The sequence below is a fragment of the Heliangelus exortis genome, chromosome 2 (genome assembly GCF_036169615.1).
Source record: "Heliangelus exortis chromosome 2, bHelExo1.hap1, whole genome shotgun sequence".
Taxonomy (NCBI): domain Eukaryota; kingdom Metazoa; phylum Chordata; class Aves; order Apodiformes; family Trochilidae; genus Heliangelus; species Heliangelus exortis.
Window position 1 is genome coordinate 128,449,780 of NC_092423.1, and position 15,266 is coordinate 128,465,045.

At 38.3% G+C, this 15,266-nt stretch overlaps 1 protein-coding gene across 2 annotated transcripts in view; it reads left to right on the forward strand.

Moving 5' to 3' along the window:
• PTDSS1 (phosphatidylserine synthase 1) overlaps positions 1–15,266 on the forward strand; it is a 31,562-nt gene that overhangs the window by 1,823 nt on the left and 14,473 nt on the right. Inside the window, exons 2-6 of one of the 2 annotated variants that reach the window (XM_071738009.1) lie at positions 3,829–3,920; positions 5,456–5,500; positions 7,699–7,823; positions 10,848–11,006; positions 14,413–14,564. In XM_071738009.1, coding sequence (XP_071594110.1) covers positions 3,829–3,920; positions 5,456–5,500; positions 7,699–7,823; positions 10,848–11,006; positions 14,413–14,564 — 573 coding nt within the window. The remainder of the gene's footprint in view (positions 1–3,828; positions 3,921–5,455; positions 5,501–7,698; positions 7,824–10,847; positions 11,007–14,412; positions 14,565–15,266) is intronic. The other variant, XM_071738008.1, reaches the window with a different exon arrangement.

Below are 15,266 nucleotides of genomic sequence, written 5' to 3' on the forward strand. Positions count from 1 at the left end.
ACTGTTTGTTAACATTTTCCAGAAGGATTGCTATCTTTTCTTTCCATTTCTCTTGCTCCCCTTCTAAGTCTGACTTCTTCAATTTAATTTTCTTTCCCCCGTCTGTCTCTGCTCTGTGTCACTTCCTGTGTTTAAATGCCATTGACTTCTCTTTTAGTTTTCTCAGCTCAGGTTGTGGAAGCATCTTGTAAATTTAATTTTTTTTTTTAATTCCTCTCTTCTCCCCCCCACCCCCCCCGCCCCTGCTATTTCCAGTTACCACAGGAGTTTCCTAAATCTCATGGGTGATACCAGCATGCTGTCTCTTTTGCCTTATTTGGGCCACTACCCAAACCATATGTACTCTTTGAGAAGCTGGAGAGCGAGAGGAAATGTTTCCCCACATGCATATAGTATGTTCTCCTAGGTCTGGTCTTTCTATTCCTATCAGCTTATTGCAGTGACTGCTTCTGTTTCCACCTCCTGGGCACAAGGTGCTGTAAACTTCCCAGTAGGATGTGACAAGTGATTCTCTGTTTCCCTTGTGCTGTCAATTGTTCCGTAGCTATTCTGGGCAATTTATTAAGCAGGGGTTTTTCTAAAATACATACAAACTTGTGTTGTTAAGCAAATTTTTTTTTTTTTTTCGGGAACTTTAGCATAGGAAGAGGAAATTCTGCTTCCCTCAATGTCTTTCTGGTCTCTTCTATAATTGTTTTATATCAGAAATATGTGGGTGTTCAGATAAACCGAGAAAATACTTTTCCCTTGGATGTACCAAGCCTTAACATGGGGTCTTCCTTGGGTCCTTCCTTTACCTTCCTGACAGGTAAAATTGAGGCTTTGACTTCATATTCTTCAGGTAGTAATAATACTAAAAATCAAGAAAAAGAAATGCTTGTTTAACTTTACTTGTTAAAGTGGGGAGTAGAAGGTATTCTGTTTTTAAATACACCCTTCTAGTGCTTCTGTCAATGGCTGCAGCTGCCTTGCTTATTTCCTGCTGAAGAGCCAGGCACAGACTCTTCTGCTTGCAGGCTAAGGCCTGGAGCAGAGGTGTGGAGAGGCTCTCCCTTTCCCTGTGCTCTCCCTTCCTGGAGAGAGGGATGCAGTTATCTCTGAGCCCATAGGCAACAAGCAGGAGGGTGGGTGGTGCTGGAGGGAATATTTTCGGGAGTACAACAACAGGACTGAGAAAGGTGATGGACTGGTAGCTTCTGGTGTGACGTTGCAGGGCTTTATGAAAGCAGGAGTAAGAGCTGTGAGGATGTAGGGCTGTTGTCTTTCACATCCCTTGATTAATGGAGTAGATGAAACTGGATTATTGTGCATTTATATTTGGAGAGTTTATGGAAGATTTTTTTTTTCCTAAACACACTCTAATTATAATGTCCTAGCTATTTTTTCCTCCGTTGAGTGTTTTTTTTTTTTGTTTTTTTTTTTTTTTTAATTCATAATGTAATAACATACTAGTCTACATTTTTGCAACATGCTGGTGTAGTATAGTGCTCTGGAGAAGAGCAGGAGAGAGAAAAAGGTAATGCAGTTGTTATGTTCTTTTTTAAAAATTATTATTGTTATTATTTGTTCTCCAGAAAGGCACAGAATTGAAAAATGTTGCTTGTAAAGTGGATTCAAATTGAGAAAATTTTCATGTCTTCCCACATTAGAAGTCCTGTTTTTGCTGCATGAATGCTTATATTTCAAAGTCAGCATCAAAGTTCCTCAGGCTAAGTGGGAAGATGGTTTATCACATTTTCCTGATTGCAGTTTCTTGTGATTGTGTCTTTCCTCCAGCACTTACTTTGCTTCCCTGCTTTTTAACATTCCCCAGAATAGTTCTTCCAGGCAAACACTATAATTCTTACCCTAACTGGTGCACAATAGTGAGTCCCTTGTCCCACCTGTTTTTACCTGCTTCTGGCAAGAAAATGGGATGCCTATGCCTTTTGAAAGGTATCCGCAACCAAAATGAAATTCCTCTACCACTCATTTGGAGTAAAATGCAATTTAACACCACATATGACATCCCTAAGTGGTGCCAGTATGACTAGCACAGCTTTCCTGAACCTGAGTAGTACTAAAAATCCTGATACGCAAGGGTGAGGACCCTCCAGCCCAGCTGGTGTGATAGTTAAGTGTTGTGATCCACAGGGTCTTTCATTTCCTTCTTGGCTGTGCTGATTTGTACAGTGATGTGACACTTGTAATCTGTTCTGTCTTGGGGAAAAAAAAAATAAAATTCCTCCACTTTCTTCTACCCCTGTCAGATAGTGCCTGTGTATTATTTGCATATGTTAAAATAAGAATATGGCTTTGCTGTCTGAGCCATCGGAGCCTGAAACTCTGTCTGGGAAATGCACTGGATGGCATGAGGCTCTTGATGTTGCCAAGTGAGCCAAAGTTGAGCTCTGGAACTTGGGGTTCATAGCTGGTGAAGGTGTCAGCCATTGCAGTATGGATGCTGGGAAATGATAAATGTGAACTGATCTGGTAAAAAAGAGAAAAATGCCCTGGGGACTCCCTGAGGCCTGCAGAGAAACTGCTCATGTTTAATGTACTTCTTCATACAGCTAAACTGACACTGTGCTTAAATGCCTCACAGGGATGAAAGTCTGCCATGGAGCTGTTAAGATTCAATTTTGAGGGAAACAGAAATAATTTGACAAAGTGAGAAATATTAAATAACTGGCCAATAACTAATGCAAGGAACATTTTGTGCTGTCACAGATTCTTTACTGAACAATCCAGCAATGTGAGAGATACTCTGCAAGGAAGAGATTTACCTCTCTAACATGTGCTGTTTTCCTGTTATAATGGGTTGAGAATAAAGAAAGAAATTTTAAAGGATAAACTGATCCTAAGTACATTAAATTACCCAGATAGTAAAACTTAAATTTGAGTTGTAGTGGGTCATACTTTATGAAATATTAGGTGTGCATGTTATGATAGTCTGAAGTTTGTTTCTATTTGAATTACTGAAGTATCTTAAAAGATGATAGCTGGTTAGAAGACTTGGGTGGGCTTTTTTGGGTTTGGTACTGTATTCTACCTGCCAGATAAGAGTTCAGTCCAATTAAAGAATTGTATCTTCTGCCCATAACATGTCAGTAGCACAAATAATACATGGCATTTTATTCAGAACTTTAGCTTAATAGGTCTATAAGCATGCAGGTGTTTTTCCCTGGAATTTTAAAGTTTTGTAGTCTCTGCTATACATGGGTTCTGAGCTGTGTAATGATTATTTCCAAAGGCTGATTGCAGTTATTTCCCACCTCTCTGCACTCACCCTGACCATTTGGCATTGGGAACAGGACAGGGTAGGTAAGGAGATGATTGCAAGTGTCACCAAAACAGCAGAGGGAAACCAAGGAATTGCATCCAGGATTGCAGAGTTTTTGGTCTGGGTCTCTGTTTGCTATGAAAAGTACTTTTAATGATGTTTCTGTGAATGTTAAAGCAGGAAGATTTTTTTCAATGTCTATAAATTCAGTCATTGCTTCTGCATTGATTTCCAACAATGCTTATGGCTCACATGTATTAATTATATACAATCAGAGAATCAGAGAATGGTTGGAGGGGAACCTCCCACCAGACCAGGTTGCTCAAGGCCCCATCCAACCTGGCCTTGAAAACTTCCAGGGAAGGGGCAGCCACCACTTCCTGGGTACACAGAGGTGCAGAGTGAAAGTCATTTAGCACAGTTACTATCTTGACATGTTAGATAACCACCATGTTTATTTCTTATACCTCTTTCCATGTAGTCTTTAAATAATGTGATATCTTCAGAGCCTTTCAATTTCATCCCTATAATGTACTTTAACACTTTGATGTTTTCTGTCTCTTCAGGGATGATTCTGTCCCAGAGGATAATATTTGGAGGGGTATCCTCTCTGTGATTTTCTTCTTTTTAATCATCAGTGTTCTAGCTTTTCCTAATGGTGAGTAAGGTTCATACTGTTTGTCCTTCACTTTTCACAACATGTGAATGTCTCTTTATTACCACTATATTTATTTTTATTTAAGTACCACTTATAATATATTTGCTTTTCTTTCCTCTTTTGAGTTCTTTCATGTTAAGGAATGATGAAAAAATGGGTTGCAGTCATACTGAGCAGAGATAACAGTAAAGTGCAAGTTATTTATAGCTTGTCTGTATTTAAAAAGGAAGTCAGGTTTTCAAAATGGGTGTCTTTATTTGCAGGTGCATAGTTGCAGCTCAGATAGCTAAGTAATGATGCTGCCAGATCCTTAAATAATGTTTAAAAGGAATCTGCCTCTGTGTGTTTCAACAGAAGAGCTGTTCTATAAATTCTTGGAAGTGTAACACCTTACATAAATGGGTGTTAAGAAGGTAGTGGTAGAAATGGCCACATGATACAGTGTCAAACCACAGTTGCTCAGTAGAAATTTGAGTTGTACAAAAGTTTTGGTAACTGTGTGAGGAGCAGAAAGTGCAAAAAGAGAAAAACCCTTGTTTTTACTACTTAATTCTGTGGAGGAAATGCTGTCTTGTTTGCTTTTAGCTTTGAAGTTTTTTAAAAAAATTTCTTTATTTTTCATTTCTAGTTATTGCTGTCGGCATGAACATAATTCTGGGGTCAAGCCTGAACTGTTTCAGGATTATCAGTGTTCAGGAAAAAACAGTGATTGTGGTCAGTGCAGCTTTATAGTTCAGAGTTGGGATGTATTTTTTCATATTTTAAAAATCATTAATTCATGTTTTTCACAAAGCACTCCCTGAAAAACTGAGTGACAGAAAAGTGAGCTTTATGAGTATGGTGGTAAAAAGCAGTCCACAGCGTGTGCTGAGAATATTTGATCATCTGCTTCTTGCTATCTAAATGTATGGTTCCTGTTTAGAAATTTTCCACTGTTGATAGGCTTGACTTTTCTCCTTCTCACACTGAGAGATTTTTAATCTAATGCCAGTTCAATAACTAGCTCTAAAGTAAATATTATTGACACTGCTAAAGAACATAGGTATCTTACTACTTTTCAGATAAATCGTACTTTGTTTGAAGGCTTTTATGAGGTCTGTTTCCTAACATTGTATTGTCATCCAAAGCCTAAGCACCACCTTTCTTTGCTAACACAGAAATTTTTATTTGATTACTTCACTGGGAGCAAGTCAGGTGTCAGCTGTGGTCTGGAAACCAGTTCAAGAGATCCACCTGACATCTGGTGTCTTCTGAGCTAACAGCACACTACTTTTATGAAAAAAAACTCCATAAAAATAATAGAAAATTTTGTCTACTCCCTTCTAATTGCTTGACTCCTATTCCTCTCTGAAATATGCTGTAACCATTTTTTTTTTTTTTGTTTTAGCACAGAGCTCCAGCATTCAGATATATTGCATAGTTTGATGGAGAAATGATGGGTGCTCATGCTGAATTCTCATATGAAACACAATGAAAAAAAGATTGTGGTTCTTACTGGTTTGTTTTCTAATAGGCTTTTTGTTTACTGTCCACAGGACCTTTTACACGTCCCCACCCTGCAATATGGAGAATGGTTTTTGGTAAGTTATGTTTCTGACTTTTTTTCAGTGCTTCTGCAGGACTGGCTGTTTTAACTTTCATATGAGTGGAGCTGTCATGAAACATAATTGTGCATAATTGACTTTTGTGAATATCACTTCCCTCTCACTTCTGAGCAGTTGCTTGCAATCTATTCTTAATTATGTTTGGGAATGTTATTGTAGTTACTCTGGGTCAAGACAGTGTAAATTAAATCATCAAATCATTCATTCTGATACTCTTAAAATCCTGTTTTGTGTTTGTGCTTTTGAATCTCCCCCTGCCACACCTTCCTACTGCAATTTTTCACCACCCCAAAAAAGTTATTTTTTTATAGCTGCTGCATATAGTCTGTTAGCTCCTAACTAAATCTAGTGTAGTAGGGTGTTTCTTTTCATTATTGTCAAGATATGCTATCATTTTATAAGCTTGTTCATTTTTGCATAGCTTAATGTACACTTTCTAATATTCTTAACACATATATATTCATATTCTTTACTTACGATTAAAAAAAACCTACAAGTATTAGCAGCATTCATTTTTATTTTAATTTTTATTAATTTTTAAAATTTTGTATTACTTTTTAATGTTTTCATTTTCATTTTTATTTTAGTTTTATTTTGAAATACTGAGGGAATTTTATTTTGAAATAATTCAGGGTTCACAGAGCATATCCTGGACTTTAAGCACATTTGCAAAGAATTAAGCACATCTGATTTAAAAGCTGATCTGTTTCTTTTTATGTTTCTCCTTCCCACTGCCTTACATAGCTAAAAATAAGTAGTTTCCCAAAGTAGCTGATTACTCATCTGTTGACATTGAGAGGATACTGCTGATCAGATAGTACTTGCTAAAGAATCTGTCTCCTCATGAAGTTTATGAAGCACACATCTAACTTCTCATTTCAGGTTTCAGCAAATGTAAATTGAAAGGCCATTCTGGGTGTCAGTACTGTCAGAGCTTGAGCTCTTGCACTTTAGGGAAAAGACAGCATGTAGAATCAACAGCAACATTTTTTCCTTATTTCTGCTGCTTACTTAGCTGTGCTTGGGGTCTTACAGTAGATGAAAGGCAGGAGTAGTGTCCTCAACACTCCAGGATGCACCCTTGCCTGCAGGCTGTACTTGTAGTTTGGCATCTGTTTACCCCATGTGTTTTTAGGATGTATAGCAGAGGACAGTATATATACTTACCACTCCATATGTGTGTACTTGAATGGGAATTACTCTCTAGCATAGACTGGGGATCTGTTTATAGTTAAAAATATCTTTTTAGAATTGCTATAGTGTATTTTGGATGATAGATACTAAGTTTATTCCCATTAATCTTTCTGCCTTCCGTGACATTGCTGCAGGACACAAGTAAGTTTGAGTGCTAGACTATAGAAATGGTGTTAGTATTCATATGCTGCTTCCAAATGTGAGCTTAGATATCTGTGAACTTGTGAATTAAGTAGATACGCTCCCAATAGCAGCTTAATCTACCCACTCATCTACACCTAGGACTCTTAAATTCTTATAAGTTCTAATTAAAAAAAAAAATCTATTCAGATATTGGGAGGAGAGAGGCAGTGGTTCCAAATGCAGTAGGGTCTCATGGTTTGTAATGGTGTGAAAACAAATCACAATTATCTTTAGCTTTAAAAGCTTCAAACAGCAAATATTCCCTCCTACAAAAGTAACTCAAGCATGCATTAGTTTATATTTATAGCTACTCCATGTTGCCAGCATATCTCAGAAATGCCAGGTGGGATTATTACATTGGTCATTGTCTTGAAGTCTGCAAATAGGTTTAGGGACCTCCATTAATGAGACCAAGAATACTCACAGCAAGGGGGCAGAGCTAATCCAGTCCTGGGATCCTGATGTATCTCTTACCCAATCTCTTACTGAAGAACTTCCTGGTCATGGGCTTGTACTGCTTGTGTCTAAACTGATTAGACAGATTTTGTTTTGATTGGGTTCATTCAGTCAAGCCCATAGTCTGTCACTTGAGACAGGAGGTTATAGGAGGGCTGGGTGTGCAGAGGTTGCCATCTGACTTGTGTCTCTTAAGCTTTTTTGCATGTAGCCACTACATGTAGAAAATTCATTCGTGCAAACTGGGCATGTATAGAGCAACAGCTTAAGCAGCTTTTTGGACTCTGTGTCCTTAGGAGTTTTGTGGGTGAACACCATTTTAAAACTGACTCTTTTTGCAGGTCTCAGTGTGCTCTATTTTCTGTTCCTGGTGTTCGTGCTCTTCCTTAACTTTGAGCAGGTAAAAGCAGTGATGTACTGGCTGGATCCAAACCTTCGATATGCCACAAGGGAAGCAGATATCATGGTATGTATTCATAGCACTTTACTGGAGGTTTTGGCTACTTTAAGCTTGTTTTGCATGAGTGTGAAGGGATAAATCTGTATTTACTGACATGAAGATGCAAGTTTGTGCCTATACTTGACAGAATCAACTGCTGTTTTTTTACATTGAGATCAATTGATGTGAAAAATGATCTTCTCTGTATTTTTTTTCTAATGAAGATGTTCTGATGAGAGTGCAGTCAGGATAGTGTAATATGTTTGCATCGAAGTTGCTTTGAATTCCTTTAAATATATAAAGATAGTTCCTAATAGAAAGGAGCCTGGATACTGAAAACAGACATAGCAAGGTAGTATCTGAGAGAGGTCTGTATGGTGTGTGTCTCCCTGCTCAGTTTTTTTGATGCCGCACTCAAAGAACTTTGTTGCCTTAGTGCTGTGAGCTTAGTGCTGGACTGGCACACTACTGAGTATGTTGAAATTCAAATACAGCAGCTGCAGGACTCTGGTGCCTTCTAAGCACTGGTGATATTACCATTGGAGAGTTAGTTCTGTAGGCCATGGTCTGGCATGGAAAGCCATGCTGCTGCTTCTGCCTGATGAGCAGCTTGCAATGTGTTTTCAGTTCAGAGAACATTCCCTTTCAGGTCTGGACACTATCATAGGGAACTGAGGTAGTAAAAGGAGGCCTGGAAAAAGTCTGTGAGGTAGTTTGCAAGTCAGGCAGAAGAGGGTGTGATCACTTGAGCACCAAGAAAAAGAGGGTTACTGCATGGAGAAAACAAGAGCTGTCAATCTTGCTCTCTTCACTGTTGCATCAAACTGCTGCCCAGCACCCAACCAGTGTGTTTCCTTGCCCTTGGGTTTGCACATTAGCTCACCATGGTCACCTGTTATGCAGTAGGTGCTGTTACCTAAATCATGCCTCAAGACCAATTGTCTTTGGCCAATTGTCTTTGGCCAATAGCTATTCACTACATATGCAAACTACTGCACAGCACCTAATCAGCAGCAGCTGCAAACTCCTGCCCTGTAGCACCAAAGAAGGAATGGAAATCTTTACAGTAATCTTATATTAGTTGATTGATAGTGATTGCTGCACACAGGCTTCTTACCTGGAAAACTGGATGCTTCAGATGTTACAACCCAGCTGATGGACACTACGTGTTGTGCAGCTCCAACATCAAGAGTAGGTCTGTGACTTTCTGCTCTGTAGGAGACCTGTGATGGTGGTGAGGCGTGAGCAGTCTGCTGTTGGGGTGGTGGGAGGACACATTGCTAAATGGAGCATGAGCTTGGAGGTTTGTGATGTTGCTGAGCAACTAAAGGAAGCTGAGACAAGGAATCTGTCAGTAAGACAGATTCACCTGTCTCTGCTGTCATTGAAGTCAGAAATAAATAGATTGAAGTCAGGAGAGGACTTGTGTTACTACTCACAGAGAACTTCAGTACAGCAGATTCCCTGACTATAGCAGTCTGCAGAAACTTGCTCTGTACTATTCAGCAATCCTGAAATCCTGATACTGTCACTTAAAGTTGGAGTAAAGTTTTGAAGTGCAGCTAAAATGACAGCTTCAGCTTCGTCTCTTGCACCTGGCTGGCAAAGGTGCTTGAGTATAGAAGATACTGTATGACCTGTGGAGTTGCAGCTGTAAAATTGAGAGGGGTTAAAAAAGCCCCAGTACAAATAGAAGCCAAAAAGCAAGAGCCCTGTAAAAAAGCTTACTTTTGGAGTAACCTCACTGTGTTCACAGAACTTCAGATACCACGTTGTAACCTCGAGCCTGCATTCAGTGCTTCTCGTTCTGGCAAATGAGTCAGATTCAGAGCTTTTTGGGTCCATGCACTGAAGCTGCAGCATTATTATCTATAGAACAGGTGGTGCTCCTTTCTCTGAGTGACCAGCACCAGCACTGGCATGTGTGAGAAGCAATATCATGCTCTCACTTCAGGGAGCACCAGCAATAAATGTTACTTACAGCTTTGTAGTGGGACTTGGCAACCTCCTGATACAAGTGTTTGCATGAAACTGTGCATTCTTCTCTTTATGGAGGCCGGAATTTGAATCTTTCTCTGTCATCCTTTTTTCAGCTTGGTTGTTGTTCGTTTGTGCAGGATTAGCAATAGTTCTTGTCTGAAAGAGAATTCTAAATTCAACATCACTAAGCAATTCTCCGTTGTCACCTGTAGATGGCAATGTGTGTATTAGGAGGCTTAGAGAGTGGGTACTTTTATAAACCTGTGTTTCTAGTTAGGAATAGTTTAGTTTGTGCCCAGTGATAAGAGAACCTCAGAGATGCAGCCTCCTAATTGCATACAGATTCCTCTTAGCTGAGCAGTGATTTCTGTCACTCGCTGTACAACATGATGAGGGAACACATTTGTTTTGTTGCTGATGACCAGAATATTAATGAATATTCTTAAGGAATCTACTACTAATTTGTGATGGAACAGTTGCAAGTTCCCTTTGATTTTAATTTTTTTTTTCTTAATTCAGCCCTGTGACTGAATTTTCTCAATAGGAATGTGTTCTGGGAAATTGCTTTCATGAGGAAAATAAGACACAAAAGATACTCAAATGAACATTGAGATGAGTAATGTAACATCACAAACTAATGAGGATTAGCCACTAATGTGCCACACCTGAGCAACAGACAGCACAAAAATGGGGAATGGTAGTTACTTCAAATCAAGATGTTAAAATCAAATAACTATTTTCTGATGTATTGTTTGCTGGTTTTTACTCTATTGATTTTACTTCTCCTGCTGTTCCTCTGTCCCATAAGGAATACATGCTCCCTCAGGCACCAAAGTCTATTCTATCTCCCTTTAAATTAGAGTTGCTTTGTGATGACACTAACTCTTACAACTGAAAGCTTTCATGAAGAGTTTAGAAGATCAAGAAAGTGGAATAACGCTTATTTTAATATCCTTATTATTTCAGATTTGTTGTACTAAATAGAAAGAAGTTTCTTCATTCTAGTGTTTTTGAAGTGACATATTCATTGAGGTTTTTTGTTTTGTTTTTTTGTGTTGTTTTCATTAACAGGAGTATGCTGTGAACTGCCATGTTATCACGTGGGAGAGAATCCTCAGCCACTTTGATATATTTGCTTTTGGGCATTTCTGGGGCTGGGCTATGAAGGCTTTGCTGATCCGCAGCTATGGCCTGTGCTGGACTATTAGCATCACCTGGGAGCTCACTGAGGTAGGCCACCCACTTATCTTAATGATAAACCAGTGTGAGACTTAAGTGATCATGTGGAAAGTGTGAATGTTATTAGAAGGCTGACTCACTGGTTCTCAGTATACATCTACATTTTAAACCATATAAACCAGATGCTGAGCAAGTGGTGTAATTGCATTAGTGAACAAAAGGAAGCTGTGGTTTAGGTTAAGTGACTGCCTGGCTACTTAAGACCAGGCCTGCCTGCCAGTGCCATCCATGCTTTGTTTTTCTGCTGTTTTGGGACTAAACACTCAGTGCTGCTTCAGATGTTGACTAATACTCCCAAATTCAGAGCACTTCTCCCTTTTCACTTTCTAGTACCTGTGATTTGCTGTCCTGATTCCCTTACCCCAAACGCAGCAATATTGCACACTGGGTATAGTCATGCATACTCTACAGTGAAGATGTAGCAGGATATCTGCAAGGAAGGTGTGGGGACCCACGAGGAGAAATCTATATGGAACATCCAGTGTGATGTTTTCTGTTGAGAGGCCTGAGTGCACAGCCACTTAAGTTAAATCACAAGCATAATTCACATTGTCACTGACATAAAAATGTGGTTTTTACTAGACCTGGACCTAAACTAGTTCACATGCAGTGTAGTCTGCAGCTCTATGGTTTGGAGGACCATTGACTTATTTTTGTAATCCATCTTTACCACAGTTCTCCCAAGCACTTAAGTAATTTCACAGTTGGCACGTTCAAATCCCATTTTGGCTAAAAAATGCAGATATTTGAGTTGATTGAATCATTTGACTGTTGCTTAGACTGCTAGTTCTTATAGTTAAATCTGTTTTAAGAATTCAGGCTGGTTAATTGCTACTCTAAATATCTTAATTTGCATGTAAACTACAGCTTGATTAGTAGAATACATGTCACCTAAAATCCAAGTATGCATTTCTGTAAAAAAGAGTTGAATTTCACTATAATTTTTGACTGGAAAATTCAGAGTGAAGAAAGAAAAAAACAATTTTTATCAGCTTTTGGGATGGCATAGTCTAATATCCTGTCACACTTAAAGTACTAAGTGTAGATGTAAATACCTGAATTTAGTCTTTAAAATCATAGTTTTCTTTTGAGCTTGCTGTCTTGAGAATGCTTGGCTCATCTGATGAGGCATTTATAATTCAGAATTATAGATAAAGATGTATTGTTTAAAATTAAACTTTGTGGTTTGAAAATGCTGGTGTCATGGGTTCTTTTTCAAAACACATTTTCATTTTCTGTGGCACTGAAGGATGTGCTGTTTTCAAAGCTATTTTGAAACTGCCTAAGACTGGTATTTCACAAGTGCCCATCCACAAAAGAAATCCAGCTTTGCTAGCTCTTATCATTCAGTTGATCATTGCTCAACCATCATCTTCAATTTGACACCCCATGGGGTGTCTAGCATTCCCTGCTGTTGAAAGGTGTATTATTGGAACAGACAATGTGTTGGGTAGAGTTCAAAATATAGAGAGGTAATCACCACTCAAATGGGTTTTTAATGTAATTCATTAAATTCAGGGCTATCATTAAAACCCTTCAGAAGTTATCAGGGCAGTTAGGTAGGGTGCATCTCCTGTTAGCATTAATGGATTTCAGCTGGTTCCCTGTTCTGAAATGGGACACCTGGCTGATGCTCCATGCTGTTGGATTAAGGTTGGGATGCAGGCAGACCTTGGCCTCTTGTGATGAAACAGCTGCCACCTGAGAGGTGGTCTGCCTGACCCCTGTGCTCTGGCTTTTGCTGCCTTACAATCTGTAACTTGGTGGTTTGGGCTGGATTATTACAGGTTGTGATTCATAGCTTTGTGCACTTTCAGGTCAAATTAATTTAAAATGTGAAAGAGAAGGTGTATCAGGATACTGAGCAATACTTTATAGTTTGGGTCATGGAGAGAAATTCAGGTTTTCTTTTCCACAAATTGAAATTCTGGGAGACTTGTCATAGAAAACCAAGTTGCTTTGATGCACTTTTGCAAGAGTTTTCAAAGGAACTGACACTGTCCATGCCAGTCACTCTAATTTATTATGAATGGACCAGTATTCATTCTTGCTGTGTACAGAAAACATTCTTCTAGCAGCTTTTCCCACATCAGATTTTTTCAATATTTTATTTATGCATTTGTTAACAAAAGATACTTTATTTCAAAATCATACCAATGAACTTCCACAGACACAGTATGTATATGTTAGCTGACAAAAATTGTACTGGTTTTGTGGAGGAAATAACCTTATTTTGGTTGCTATGTGTTTTGTTATGGATTTCCTTGAGTATTTCAATGCTAGCACTTAACACATGGGTGTCTTACTGGTTTAAAGCTTGCATTTTCAGTCTGGTTTTTTGGCTGCTGTGATTTTTCCTGTGGAATAGAGAATTCATTCATTTTCTCTTAAAGGAGAATGAGAGGTGCTGAATCAATTTCTGGCTCTCTGTAAATTGTGTCTATATTTTGATGTTACTCTATCAAAAGTGTAAACTTGCCAAAAGTATCTGTAAATACATTTAATTGCCTTACTAATGCCTCACAGTGATCTTCAGTTAAGTCGAGGATTTAGAAAGGAACAGATTGCTTCAGAGATAACAGATCTGTACACTTTCCAGAGGAAATCTGTAGGGAACTGAATATATTTTGATATATTCAGATGACATTAGCTTTTCAGTCAGATACTGGTTTGCTTCTGGCCTGTTTTCCAGTATCTTTACAATAAAGGTACCTTCATTGTTACCACTTATCAGAGACCAAATAGGAAAGGAGAGTGCAATATCCTGTTAACTTCTTGGGCCTTTCTGGCTGTATTTGTGTTATCTGAAGCATTGATTAAACTTTTACTATTTTTAAGAAATGTAGTGACTGTAAAAAGCTTAAATATAAGAAAGAGTTTTATTTTTGCTAAATGGTATTAAGTAGTATGTTTTCTAAATCAGCAAGAAGATGCAGTCTGTAGAATTTGATGCATTTGTAACAACTGTCAGTACTAAAGCATGTTGGACCTCAGGATTTAACACCTGTTATATTTCAAAACTAAGATTCTCTTCAATTTTTTTTTTTTAAAGCACAAAACACCTTTCATCCAAGAAAGGTCATAGTTTTGCTTGTTGTCTGCATTTGTATAAATATTTTGTGTATCAGCATCCAGAGGCCATGAGCTTAATGACATCCTTATATACAGCATAGCCCCAACAGAGAATGGTGAGAAGGAAACTGATGTCTTGGGTGGTTCTGTCCAAGGCCTTCTGAAGTTAGTGGAAAGATGCTCATCAAATTTCAGTGATTGTGGCTCATGTCCTTGAAGTAGGACCTGTACTGAAAAGCTGATTTTTTTAATGTGTACTTAAAAAGTAAATTTGTGTGAATTTTATGCTGTTCCTCACCCAGAATCTTTTTGCTGTATTCTGTAGCTCTTCTTCATGCATCTTCTGCCTAATTTTGCTGAATGCTGGTGGGATCAAGTAATTTTGGACATCCTGCTTTGTAATGGGGGTGGCATCTGGTTGGGCATGGTAGTTTGTCGCTTCTTGGAGATGAGGACCTATCACTGGGCAAGCTTCAAGTAGGTCTAAAAGCTTCATAAACATTATGTTTGATCTTATAATTCTAAATTAATTCCTTCGGAAAGCAGATCTTCTTCTCCACATATGTAAAATGAATGTGGTATAGAAATAGCATATAATCTTCATGTGCTAATAACATTGTAAATTTATTTTAAATGTAGAAAGTGCATCTTGTAGTAATGGTACTGCACAGCATTTATTTGTAAATATGATATTTATATATAATTTCCCTTTGCAATCAAAGTTATGAATATTGATGCCAAATGAAAAAGTAGTAAAACTGTATTTTCAATTGATTTTATACAATTTAAACTTTGAAAAAGACAGCGAACAATACAAATTGTAATTATTTTTTTGTTATAAAATGTTTTTAAACTAGCTTTGGGCTCATCCTGATGAAGCATTAGTGTGAAAGTCTGTCAGCACTGGTTGTAATTGCAGAGGAGGAATCAGGCTGACTTTACCTGTCCTGTGAATCACCTTACCCCACTGCTGACCCTCTACAATGAACAGAGTAATTACAAAATAAATTAGCATTTGTCATGTAAAAGGGCAACAGCTTGTGGCCTAATTTCAGTTCCCAGTTGTCCAGGTACAGTTTCTATCAGAGTATTTTGCCCTTCTTTGGCCTTTTTCCCTCCAAGGGGTGGCAAGCGTGGTCATCTGCACATTACCAGTGGTAATGAAGAAACAGGATCAAG